The following is a 13,586-nucleotide window of genomic DNA, read 5'->3' on the forward strand; positions in this document are numbered from 1 at the left end:
TGGTGTTATTATGGATGTACTATATGCTTTATGTCATACGGACTATAATATTCAAGGTCAGAGTTAGATCTCTTCCATTATGGGCGAACTCGAAGCCCTGTGGGCCATTAATATTGTTGTTGATGTCTCTCCCCAAAGCCATCGCTAACTCCTAGGAGCCCGAGAGTAAATGTTCACGGTAGATGTCACATCTCCTAGGAGGTCATCCGGGAGGGGAAATGAAGTGCAGATGGTAATAGCTCATGGAGTCATACAAATACCAATAGTGGCTCCTCATAGATCTCTATGGAATTTACAGGGTGATCAATGTGAACCTATCTCTTTACTCCATAGCACTTCACTATCTGCTCAATGCCTGCCCCGGAATATCATCATTTAGTCCCACCACATGGCTCTTCAACCGGTACACCCATCTCTTCTCCCGCCGGAGCAAGAGGCTTTGTTCATCAGCTTGGTGTCTACCTAATTGGATTTTCTCAATGACGGTCCACTTTAGGTCATCTATACCATGTCTTTTTTCTTTAAAGTGGGCTGTGAGTCTTGTGTTAGTCTTTCCACACCTAATCGTGCTTCGATGTTCTGTGATTCTCACGCGCACTTTTCTACTCGTCATCCCCACATACATTTTTTGGCAGGGGCATGTTATCAGGTATATTACTCCCTGGGAATTAGAGTTGGTGTGAGATCTCTGTTCCCAGGGAGTACGAAGGCTGAGGTCAAGAGTTTTAGAGTTGCATGTAAGATGGCAGACGCTGCATGAACCGCATCTAGTGTGACCAGTCAGTTTAGGTAAGCCAGTTAGTGTGTTAGTCTCCCTTACTCCTCCCAGATCCCTGGGTCTAGTGTGTATTAAGAGGTCCTTCAGGTTCTGGCTGCGTCTGAAGGAAAAGAGGGGTCTTTCCATATTCATACCTCCTGTGTTGAGAATTTTCCTTTTCTGTAGGACCAGGCGTTTTATTTGATGTGATGCCGTGTTGAAAGTGGACACAAACACTGGCTTTTTCATTTCCGGTCTAACAGTTTTAGTGAGTAGTGATTCCCGATTAGCATTGAGGGCGCTTTTCTTTGCCTTCTTGATCACTCTCAACGGGTAGCCCCTCTGATATACTTTCTCTGTCAAGGCCTCCGATTCCGCCACAAAATCCTCCCTGTCTGAACAATTCCGGCGGATACGGAAGAATTGACCCACTGGTAGATTCTCCCGTAAGGAGCGTGGATGGAAGCTCCCAAAAGCCATTAGGGAATTCTTATCTGTTGGTTTGTGGAAAACCTTGGTCTTCAGGGTACCGTTGGTGGATTCGATCACTAGGTCCAAGAATGGTAAATGGGTTTTGGTGATAGTCGAAGTGAAGTGGAGGAACGGATTCTGAGCGTTGAGCCACTCCAAAAAGCGGTCGACAGATGTTCTCTCGCCCCTCCACATCACTAAGACGTCGTCGATGTAACGACGCCACAATCGCAGATTGTTTGCCCATGGACCGTTGGTATCCAGGATTGTCATTTTTTCAAAGGCCCCCACATATAGCCCTGCTAGACTGGGGGCAAACACACTCCCCATTGAGGTCCCATGTGTTTGGAGGTACAAAGACCCCTCAAATTCGAAAAAATTCCTGGTTAAGGCTATTTCGGACAGATGTAGGATGAAGGTCTGTGGTGTTTCGTAGGGCCACTCCCCCTCAAAAAGTAACGTTTCCAAAACCCTGAGGGTTTCCCGTTGCAGTATATTAGTGTATAGGGCTTCTATGTCAAGCCCTATCAAGAATTCCTCGTCCGGGTTGAACGGCATCTCTTTCAACAAATTCAGAACATCTAGTGTGTCTCTTAGGTAGGTCGGTAGTTTTTGGACCATTGGCTTAAAATAGAGGTCGCAGAATTCGGAGAGGGGCTCCAGCAGGGACCCCATCCCGGAGACAATAGGTCTCCCGGGAGGGGGTCGCACTGCTTTATGGATTGAGTTGTATTATGAGGCATGGTATTATGAGGCATGGTGTGAAGTGCAGTTTTGTGGAACGTTGCTAAGTGGCATTGACTGGATTTATGTGGAGTGTATTTATGCAATATGGAGTAGAGCATAATTATGTGGAGGTAAATTATGTGGTGCTGAGTGGTATTATGTGGAGTGTAATTGTGTTGTGTGATGAATTGTATGGGATGAATTGTGGAATTGTGTGCCGAATGGAATTATGTGGCATGCTGTGGTGTATAATTGTGCGGAGTGGAATTATGCAGCATGTTGCAGAGTTGTATTTTGTGGAGGGTAATTATGGTTTTTGGAGTGGAGTGTAAATATGTTGTGTGAAGTATAATTATATAGGTTCAAGTAGAATTATGTGTAGTTGAATTGTGTTGAGTGGAGTGGAATTATGTGGTTTAGAGTGGTATTAAGTTGTGTGGATTGGTATTATGTGATGTGGTATTATGTGGTATGGAGTGAAGTGGAAATATGTGTTTTTTAATTTTTAAGATTGTAATTATGTGGTATGAAATGTTGTAGGGTTACATTATTTATAGAGAATTGTGTTGGATGGAATTATGAGATGTTCAAATGTGCTGTGTGTGGGAGACTTAGCATAGCTGGCAAGGTTTCAGATTGCAATGTGTGTCATTTTCATAATTTCAGTGTAATTATGAGTGACATTTCAACGACTATGAGTGACACTTTCTCCTGAGCAAAATCAAGCAAAGAAGAGGAGGGAAAGATATTAATATTAGAAATTTCGCCCATTTGAGCAACTAGAAACTCTAAGAAAGTCACTGAACTAAAGTGCGCTAACAGCAGGCTACTGAAAACTGAGCAGGGTTGGACAGTGTGAATGTCACCCAATATTACAGTTAACTTATGAGAACGTCACACTTACCAATCTGAAACCTTGCCATCTATGAGGGAATCAGTGTGAAAATGTGCTCTAATTGAGGTGTATTCCTCTGCACCCTCATGGTGACCAGCCTGCCGGGTGTCCTTGCAAACCTGCAAGCGCCAAGCACTTTTCCATCAGCTACTTGTTAATGTAGCTCTACAAAATAAATACATAGGATGCTCTCTGCAGAACTCAGAGGTTTGCCTGCGCCAGTTTACACTTAATCTTGTACTTTAAAAGTGCCACTTCTTTTAAGGTCCAATCAGGCCTCCCATAATGTGTCCTTAATCTGTGTAGAAATGCTGCAAAGTTGTTTTTAAATGCTAATCTGTGGTCAGATTAAACCTTCCAAAAAGAGCTGCTTTCATCTATGAGTAATCAGTCCGTTTCTGGGATGCTAAAATCACAGTAAGATTCAGTGACCTACCCTCTAGTGCCTCCGCAGTGATCTTCTGTCTGAGGTACGGTGCAACAGGGATCTAACATGTTTTAGGACTATGTGGTCTAGACTGCCCTGGGCTGAAGTGTTTCGTCCAATTAGCCAGGAGTGTGAGGAGGGGAGATTCGAGCCTGAAGCAGTGTGTCCAGTGGTGCCTCTGATGCTCCCACTCTAGAGCTAGGCCACAGCTCCCTGTGCCACGGTAGGCACCTAGACCCTCAGCGCAATCAGTTTGTCTGCGGAGAAAGGTCTGTAGGTGCATTAATACAACACCTGCTGGACGAACGGGAACCTGAGGCCTCTTCTGTGTGTGTGTGTGTAAATTGGGCAGAGGCCTGAATTTGAGAGGCTGGATCAGGAAATGTTGTAGACTGTTAGACCATGCCTCTCGATAGACTCTAGTGAAAAGAGGAGCATTGAGGACTGCAGGAGGGCCAACAGGTGTTGGATGGCAGCGAGGTGTCTGACCACAGTAACAGGTGGAACTACGAGAGATGACTGGAGGCGTTACCCCTCGGAGGAGCAATAATTCATGGCAGTAAGGGAAGGGGAGGTGATGTCTATGCATTCTGAGAGTGTATTGTGCGGTATCAATACAATGTCACCTGGGTACAGTGACGCTTTCGGAAAACCGTTATCACTCATTTAGCAATTACTCAATGTAACACCCCTACTCAGTGCAGCTATATATCTATCTTGCATCTGAAGAAATCAATGCTCTGACACAGGTAAGATGTTACCAATACACCTAGGTCACAGGCGTTACAGGACTTTCTCAATTAATGTTTTTGTTTTCATTCCGGTATGTCTGCTGCTGAAAGTAGCTATTACCTCCATGCGACAGTTTTGAAGAAAACAAGTAGGAATCAGCCTGGAAACAGACTTCCTTTAATACTTACTCATCCTTATTTCCATTCCCCCAGCAACAGAACAGCAATTAAATTGGGCTCTTCAGCCATGTGGTGTCATCGTGTTGGAATCTTAGATCCTGGCTCCTCCATTCAGAGCGGCTGTTTTTGCCGATTGCTCCCCGCGGGTCACATCACCCACTCCAGAGTTCCGGTGCCCTTCTCAAGCCCCTAGCTCCGGTCAGGAAAAAGTCCTTGCAGATGTCACACTTGGAACAGCTGACATCGTAGGGCCGCCGGTGCATGGCGCTCGCCTTCAACAAATTCTCGCAAGACCTAACTTTATGGTCATACTATGGAAATACGGCAAAATGTTGTGGTCATAGAAAAGGGACATTCATTACAGGACTACCACACAGGCAGCTCTACTGCATAACGAAATTTACCGCATCGCGTTTAAGAGATCGGGGAAGTGTAGGAAAGTGGGTTTCTGTTGCAGTAACCCCCACTTTTTGCCAGACTACTGATGCACTTTTACTTGGTGTGTCCTGGGTCCCTTCCAATCATGTTCCCAGGACCTGTGTTCTTTCCTCAAAACAAACCCAATTTGCATCTCCGTTCACAGGTCAGCCCCTCGTAAATGGGGCACTGTGACCAGAGAAGGCCTCTAAGGGCTGCAGCACTTATTGTGCCACCCTTAGAGGTCCTATACCACTACACTCACACACTGCCTTTGCAGGCTGCATGTTATGGTGCAGAACAAAGTGAAGAATCGACATGGCTCACATCCCCGTGTGCCATGCCTACAACCCACTGCCCTGGCATAGATCAGTCACCCCTCTAGTTGGGTGCACTATAACAGTGGTGAGGGCACAGGTGCATGAGCCATGTACCCCTACAGTGTCTAAGTCCCTTCTTAGACATTGTAAGTGCAGTGCTGCCATTAAGAGTATATGGTGTTGGGAGTTTGTCGTTACGAACTCCACAGCAATATAATGGCTACACTGAAAACTGAGACGTTTGGTATCAAACTTCACAGCACATTAAACCCACACTGATGCCAGTGTGGATTTAATGGAAAATGCACACAGAGGGCATCTCAAAGATGCCCCTGAAAATGAACCCACCTCTAGTGACCTGATTGAGTGGCTGCTTAGGTTGCCACCGCCAGACATGTTTCTGGACCCCTGGGTCGAGAGCAGGGGGCCTGAAACAATGCACATCCTGGGACGAGGTGCCAAGCCTCCTCCCACAGGATGGGCAGATTTTCACGAAGGGGAAGGTTCAAAGGGTTGCCGCCTTTGTGAGCTTCCCCAGACCACTCGCTGCTTTCAGCAACTAGTCCCCACTGGTTCTGCCCCCCACTTTGGGCAGGAGAACCGGCGGGAAAAACAAGTGAGGAAGAGAGGTGTGCCCACCTCTTCCAGCTCCACCCCTCAGGTGGGGGAGGCGAGGCGAAGCACAACTCTGAGTCGCCGCCATCTTGAGGATTGGGGACCCAACCAAACAGGGACAGGCTTGTGCCCCCTCCCACTTGAGGGTGGCACAATAGGGGGTGTACACACCCCAGGGAAGGGACGCATTGGTCCCTCCCCGCTACCTACCTGTAACGCCCCTAAATATAGTATTTTGGGGGCACTCTGAACCTTGCTTCCTCAGATCCAGAAATGACAAGAAGAAAAGAAGAAGGACCGAACAGTCGTGCAGCCAGCTAACAAGAGGAAGAAGCCCACTGACTTAGTCCCGGTCCTACATGCCTGTCTCCCCTCGAACTTGCTCCTGCCAAATCCCAGTGTGTCCTGCAGGAAGCAACCTCAAAAATACCAGAGGACCTGTCTTCCTTCACTCCCAAAGACTGCTTCTCCCGTGAACACCGGATTTGTTCAACTGCTACCTCTGGCAGCAGCCGGAGATGGCGAATCCAGCCCACTCTGCACCTGGCGAACCCAGCCGATGCTCAAATGGAAAAACACCATGAGGAGGTCACCCCAGCGATCCTGAACCGAGATCCGGCGACCAACTGACCTGCCTCAAGCCTCTATGCCGACGCCTGCAGTCTAAATCCAGAAGGCCCCCTAACAGTGACCAGGAGCTGGTAAGAAGATCCGACTCCAAACGGCACCCTGCACCCGACGCCCCACGGCTTTGTGTGCCCAAACCAAGTGTGCCTAACCAACCCTTAACTTCCCAACTTACCTCTCAAAGTGGTGGTACACCCAGAAGTCCTTTGTCTCCCTGCCTGCAGTGCTTTTGCAAACCGGAGGTTCTCCATTGAAAACAACAGGGTGCCCGACGCCGAAACAGCACTCTGCACCCGGCCGCCTCAGTGCCGCTGAGGGTGCACCTTTTGTGCGACTTTGTTTCCCCATTAGCCCTCACCTAAACCCTAGGAGCTTTGCTCCCACAACCCAGGGGAGCAGTGGGCGATGGTCACAGGTTCGCAATGCCTTCCGAGGGGTGGTTTTTAAGGCGGGTGGAAAAGCATACTCCAGGTTATGTAGGGGTGAGAGTAGAGTTAATGGATTCATTAATAGCATGCACGAAGGCAGTGATCTGTGTTTGGAGGTGGTTAACTGAGCGGGCTTCGCTTGAAGGTGGGTCATCAAGTAGGAAGATGTGTTTGGTGGGCCGGCTGGATGCAGTGTTATGTAACTTTGCTGGAGGGCGCAGCATCAGTATTTACTGATGTATGTAAATTGCCCAATGAAAGGGCGGTTGTGACCATTGGAGGAACCAGAATCCTTTTTTATGGCTGGGGTGAGCCCCTGCGGTATGGCGGGTCGCTGGCCTGAGAGTTCTTGACTGATGCAAAGAATGGGGGGCCCCCTCCATGTACTTTGCAGTGGGGCCCCCTCAAGTTTTGTTATGCCACTGACAGGGAATCTGTGATACTTTCCCAAGGACTGCTGGGACTAAGAAGACAGAGGCACGGGAGGCGGCCGGCAGCTTAAGGTAAGTCTTCCTTTTTTTTGAAAATTATTATCAAACTTCCCCCGTGCTCCCCTCCCATGCTCCCCCCGTGTGCCCCCTCCACCTGCCACACTTCTTTTTGGATCTCAATCAATTTGGATATTGATACTAGGAGGAACAAATGGGGGACAGGGGAGAATGCCTGTCTGGAGGGTTTCTGTTTATATTGCAGCTAGAGGGGCAACCAGTTGAGTTGCAAACATTATAAAAATATTTGAGAGGGAACCGATCTGGACCGAGGGTATTTCTGTTACTAAACTGTGTATTACTAATTTGATTACAAGTTCTGTAGTCAGGCCAACAAGCTCTTAGCAGTGATGTTCAGGTATGCAAGGAAATGTTAGTGTTGGGCCAAGAACTGGGTGGCCTAAACTGCAGCAGGTCTGTGGGTGTCTTTGTATAGCTTTGAGTATTATTAGTGAAAAGCATTCCGTTTGTCATATGGGGCGTAAAGCACCGTGACAAGCAGGAGCTGTATACATACAATTGTGGTTGCTTGAATTGCTTGCATAAACAAAAGGAATCCTACCAGGAGAGGAGTGGTGGTAGGTAGTGAAGAGTTAAAAAGTACCTGGCTCGTAGGTGAAATTTTTTTTCATTCAAGACCTCGGGCTGGCACTATTAAAAGAAGTGAAGTGCGAGGTAAAGTCTGTCGTGATAATGAACAGTACCTCATGTGTGCGTCGACATGTTTCGGAGCTTGCGCTCCTTCTTCAGGACTGGAGCACAACTTCCCCACCTTAAAAGAAAACAAAAGGATGGTCACCCAAGGTATGGGTCGTTCTACAGGTGCAGTCACCTGGAACAAACCATTTAGCACAGTTGCCCTGTAAAAGAAAAGGACTCTCTTTTTCTTTTCTTTTCTTTTCTTTTCTTTTCTTTTTCTTTTCTTTTCTTTTACAGGGCAACTGTGCTAAATGGTTTGTTCCAGGTGGTTCACTACCTACCACCACTCACATTATCATCCTTATCACTTGCACCACACACACCACACATAGTCATTTACCAGTGCTCCCGCGTAGTCGTAGGTCGCAGCACGCCGCATCCCGTTAGGGGGAAGCGAAGACCCCGATGATGAAGCATGACACCAAGGGGCCTTTTGGTGTGTGAGGGGTATTTTACCAAACACTAAGTGCTCCCATACCATTTATGGGCAGCACTCCTCTCCTGGTAGGATTCCTTTTGTTTATGCATACAAGTCTGTGGAGTAAGAATCCTACTTCAACTACTCTACCTCCCTCTTTTGTTAATTTTGCTTGAATTGCTTGCCATATGAGCCACATTACCAGTCCTCTAACCATATCACCCTCTACATGTGTCTTAAAGTATAGTTAGAGTAGTTTAAACAACAAAGACATTCCATTAAAGTAGTTGTCAGTGCAGCAACCCTGCCCTGACTCACTTCTTGTCCTGTCTGCACTGCCTCTGCCAGACTTTGTACAGCCCACACCTAGAAAGGTAGAATTCTCTACTTCTACATCAAAATGCTCATGAACAATTCTCATAATGCTCTTAAAATTTAAATGTGCATGATAGCCTGATGGTCACAAAGGATTTAAAGGAAACCTGAGTAAACTCCCATTGTGCACGGATCCACCGTTGGTATTTATTGCAAGTTTGCCTGATCTGATATGGTCAGGTTGTTCTGAGACTAAACGACTATTAGTCAGAAAAATAAAAGTGTTAAATGTTGAAGATATGTTGTTTCTATTGTATTCTCTGATATTTAGATGGTTCATTTCCTCCAATCACAGATCAGGGCCAATCTACAATAGAAATGAATGCTTCAGTGTATGCATGTTTGCATATTTACCTTCTCTTCTTTCTTCATTTCTCTCTAGGATGTGAAAAACATTTTAAGGAGGTAAGTTCACTTATGTTTGTCAATTTGTTTTTCCAGCACTCTTTTTAAGTTCAAATAATTATACTATACAGCAGTTAATTAATATGGTATTTCTTATTTTTTACAATTACATGGTGTAGCCTAAGACCAGCTCTCAGGAATCCCGCTGTGCAGGACTTACAGGAGGTTCCAGGAGGGCTTCTTCTCCGCCAAGCCCCTCAACAGTAAAGTGAACTTCACCCCCCAATCAATAGCACGCCAGGAGGCTTGTTTGCAGAGTGTTGGAGAAAGGGGTTGTGGCATCTGAAGACCTCTTAGCAATCCCGCTATTTGTGACTTACTGGAAGTGACAAGAGTGGTAATAGGTCTCCAAGGATGTCCTTAGGGGCTAACTACCCCTCCTGTTGCCCAGGGTGTGGTAGGGCACCCATACTAGAGGGTGGGCCCCAGGGGAATGGGTCCCGAGTCGAAAATCATCCCGAGATGGGGGGCCGTTGGACCCCCTCCTTTTAAATGTTTGACTTTTTTTTCAAAAGGTCAGGTCCCGGGACATGGGTTCCCTGGGGCAAAAATCAGCCCAGAGAGGTGGGCCGCACAGCACACCCATTTAAAAAAGGCATGGCGCCGGGGGATGTGGTCCCTGCAGTCTAAATTGATCCTAGGAAGGAGGGCCATGCAGCCCCCCTCCGCCTCCCCTAAAAAAAAAATCTTTTTTCTTAAAAAGGACTGGCAAGTCACAGGAGGCCACTCCCCTTTTCTCTACCACTCCGCCAACACACCTGCTGGTGCACTGCTGGTGCACTGCTGGTTGGGAAATGTAGACACTTTGGCTGCAGGGGGTCCTTGGGGGCCAACAAGCTCTCCTGCTGCCTCCAGTAAGTCCCACACAGCAGGATTTCGAAGAGGTCTTTGGAGGTCATACCCCCTTTCTCTACCAGTCGGCAAGCATGCCTCCTGGTACACTGTTGGTGGGGGTGGTGAAGTCCCCTTGGCTGCTGAGGGTCCTGGGGGCCAACTACCCCTCCTCTTACCTCCAGTAAGTCTCACACTGTGGAAAAGTAAATTTTGCCATGTTATATGTGCCTACGTGTTCCCCATCTTATGCTATATGTGCATGATCGATATGCATGTATTCCCTTCTGATCGATTAAAGACGCAATTATAGTTGTGTCCATCTCTAGTATGCCAGTTTCCAGTCCTTCGTGAATACAACGAATATCAGGCCTATGTAAACCTACGTTGCCACGTTTTACAGTGTGCACGTTAATTCATTGAATTGTCCCCGTTTCTAGGCCTCAAAAGGGCCCGGACTCAGATTCAGCTCCTGTCTCCTGAACCCTCTCCGAGGAGCGATACAGCCCCCACCTGTATCCCTGACCCTTCACTTACTTCATGCCTCGCAGTGCCCGGCTCGGCCTGGCTCTGCCTCCCAGTCTGCCAAGAGTATGTTATGATTCTAGTTATCAGTCCAGCTCTCCTTCTCTGCATTCCTAAGCTACTGAATCGCATCAATAGATTCCGTCATGGTCTATCCTTTATGTCTCCATGTAAGAGAAATACTGTATTAATATTCATAGAATATTCCTCACACAAGCACTACATGTAGAATAATGCATGCCCCAGTCTTAGTGTCTGTTAGCCTTTACCCTGATAACTTTTGGATTCTATCAACATGTTCTCTAAACACCAGATACTAGATAGGCTTTAGGTACATGTCGCTCTGACACTCCAGACTTTCGTCTCCTCTTCTAGCGCAGAAGTCATAGCCCCCAGTTCTTCCTAGTAACACGTCATTGTCAGTTTGCGCGCACCACTAGGTTAGAGGTCCCAGCTGCTCAGGTAGCCCCCTCCATGTTTCCGCCCCATTTATGACATATTCTGTTACGTTTACATCACATGTCTATGTATACGCCCTGTACACGCCTTCTTGTTACATCATTTTATGCCTTATCTTTCGCGACTGCTACAAACTCCGCCTACTGCTACGCCTACTGTATTGAATGCAATGTATTTGTTTAACTATAAATATTGTGCACTGTTATTAAAAGTTATCCCTTATGCTCCCAGATCCTGCCCCCGGCAGCTGCCATCCCATTCCCGTACAGGCTGTCCTGTTCCAGTCCTTTATGCTTGATTAAAGCCTGTCAACTCCAGCTACCTCGTATCTTGACTCTTATTTATTGAGCTACCCGTTTATTGATTATAGTCAAAAATAGAACCGGTAATTAAATATTTATTTACCACATAATGGCGCGCGAATAGGGACTTGCCCTTTCCCCACGCGCCGGAGAAGCCACGCAAGCCCCCTGATCCTCTGCAGCCGTGACGGAACCATACCGGCCACGTGCAGATATTTCTGCTTCAAGTATCCCTCAGGCCCACGGAGGAGACGGAGGTTGCGGTCCAGCGTCCAGACGAGGCGGTGGAGGAACGCGGCGAGTCCCGACCAGAGCCCAAGCCGAGAGTCCAAGGTCCGAGGTATCCGGAGGCCCACCTGTAACTGAAGTCCGAAGTTCGTCCGTCCGTCGTCGTAGCAGTCCAGTCCAGTCCGAGGCCTTCCGTTCTTGCTGCCCGGTGAGTACCGTTGCTGGGGTAGTATCTAGACAGGGTCAATTGATTTGTCTCTGGTCCGTGGGTTTGGGTACACAGATCCAACACGAAGTGTCCACCTAGGTGGATGCGGGTCCTGACGTGTCTCTTTATGGGACCGGTAAGTTTCGTACTGTTTTAGCAGTGCATCTAGTCATTCTAGTAAGTTCTGTTCTCGAGAAATTCATGTGCTCTGTTTTCAGTATTCCAGGTAGTATTCTGTCCGAACTGTTATTTTAAATGTTATTCCATGTGTTTTCAATGTCGTGGTATGAATGATTCGTTTTTCAAGTTATTATTGTGTTTATCGTGTATTGTATTGTGTCCAGACTCCAGTCTAAGTCATGCCTCTGTTCTCAAGATTACGTCAGTTAAGAACTAGAAAAGGTCTGCTCGAGGAAGCAGTTCCTGTCCCGCCTAGGGACAGTCCAGGTCATTTTATGTATCAAAAGCATGGCATAAGTGCCATATTATATCTAGATTTATGGGTGGAGTACACCAAGGAGTTAGAAGAGAAATATAGATGGCCTGTATCAGGTACATGGGATGCCGAGTGCATCATGCGAGTAGAAGAAGCATTATGGAAAAAGAAATCCAGACAGTCCCAGAAAGATGCCATCGAGTTATGGCGCAAAGAATCTCATAAAAGAACCGAAAAAGAAATCAGAAAGTTAGAATTAAGTAGAGAATCCTCAGAAAGAGCCCAAGAAAGGGAATTGATCGAAATAGGTGAACGAGTTAAAACCGAACAATCAGACAGACAGAGAAATGCCCTTATTAAGGGTATGTATCCTCTTCTTGCTGAGGGCTTGCCAAAAGCAACCCCGGAAGCACCATGTAATTTTCCGCCGCCATTAGTTCCGATTAAGCTACGTCACAAACCGACCGCAGCTGATATTTTTCTCTCGTCCTATTTGGACGACACAGTCCCAGAATATGCAAATCCTGTTCCGCCAGCTCCTGTAAATAATGTAATTCCTGTTCCTCCAGCCACCGGGGCACCTGTTACAGCACCTGTTACGGTACCCCCGGTCCAGCCCGTAATACAAGTTCCCGCTACATCAGTCACTCTGCCAGCACGAAGAGTATCAGTCGACGATTCCAGTTTAGGGGCCGCGGGGGGAGGTCCTCCTGGTACCCCGCCGCCACACAAACGTCTGACATTAGTCGAGTTACATGAACGTGCGTTACAGCGTACGCCCAAACATCAGTCCGTTGCAGATATTAAACGAGCTCTTACTGAATGCCGTTATGATCCAGTCCCAGGGGATGATAATATGGTTATATATTCATTGCGTGTAAGACGGGTGACCGAGTATTTGGACACCCTACCGAATATGAAAGAAGATCTAGACAGAATATATCGTTTCATCCGTACAGGAGAAGATCCAGAAAGTATTGGCGAAATCATGTCTCTAAGGAAAGCTGAGACCCAGCTCATGCTATTAAAGTTTTTAATCAATTGTTTAGTAAGGGAACAAGATTGTCCGACTAAAGATCCGATCGAAATGAAAGTCCTGACAAGGTGGAGTGATAATATAGCCGAGGGAAGACACAGGACACCTAGTTGTATAGAGAGTATGTACAAGAAAATTCGTAAGGAAATAATAAGGTTACACGAGAAACGCAAAGCAGCACAAGTAAGCGAGAAAGAAGATATCACTGATACTGAAGAAGTAGAAGACGAGAATACCGCCAGAATAGCGTATGTAGGTAAAACTAGACTTCCCGACCGACATTCACGCCTAGAACACAAGAAAGTTTTTCACCTTCCAGCACTAGAACAAGAGAATCTAGAGCAAGTATTTCAAGTTACCGATCACATCCTGAAATCACGAATCGGTTATAGTGAACTTAGTACCATGCATGAACAAGAACTAGCCCGATCAGCAGTCCGATGGACTACTGATTCTACCACTTTTCCAGACGAAATAGTGGCACAAATGTTTCTGAAACTGCCCCCAGCCGAGCAGCGACTGGTGGGTATGTATATGATCCAGCACCTCATTACACTGTATGAGGGACAACATTCTGATCCA

General features: G+C 46.9%; 1 protein-coding gene across 1 annotated transcript in view; it reads left to right on the forward strand.

The window, feature by feature from the left end:
- The window catches only part of LOC144752366 (E3 ubiquitin-protein ligase TRIM39-like), a 296,195-nt gene that overhangs the window by 149,973 nt on the left and 132,636 nt on the right, over positions 1 to 13,586 (forward strand). The window contains exon 4 of the mRNA XM_078640300.1: positions 8,957 to 8,979. Within this exon, the coding sequence (XP_078496426.1) occupies positions 8,957 to 8,979 (23 nt within the window). The remainder of the gene's footprint in view (positions 1 to 8,956; positions 8,980 to 13,586) is intronic.

This window comes from Lissotriton helveticus, chromosome 5_1 (assembly GCF_964261635.1).
Source record: "Lissotriton helveticus chromosome 5_1, aLisHel1.1, whole genome shotgun sequence".
NCBI lineage: Eukaryota > Metazoa > Chordata > Amphibia > Caudata > Salamandridae > Lissotriton > Lissotriton helveticus.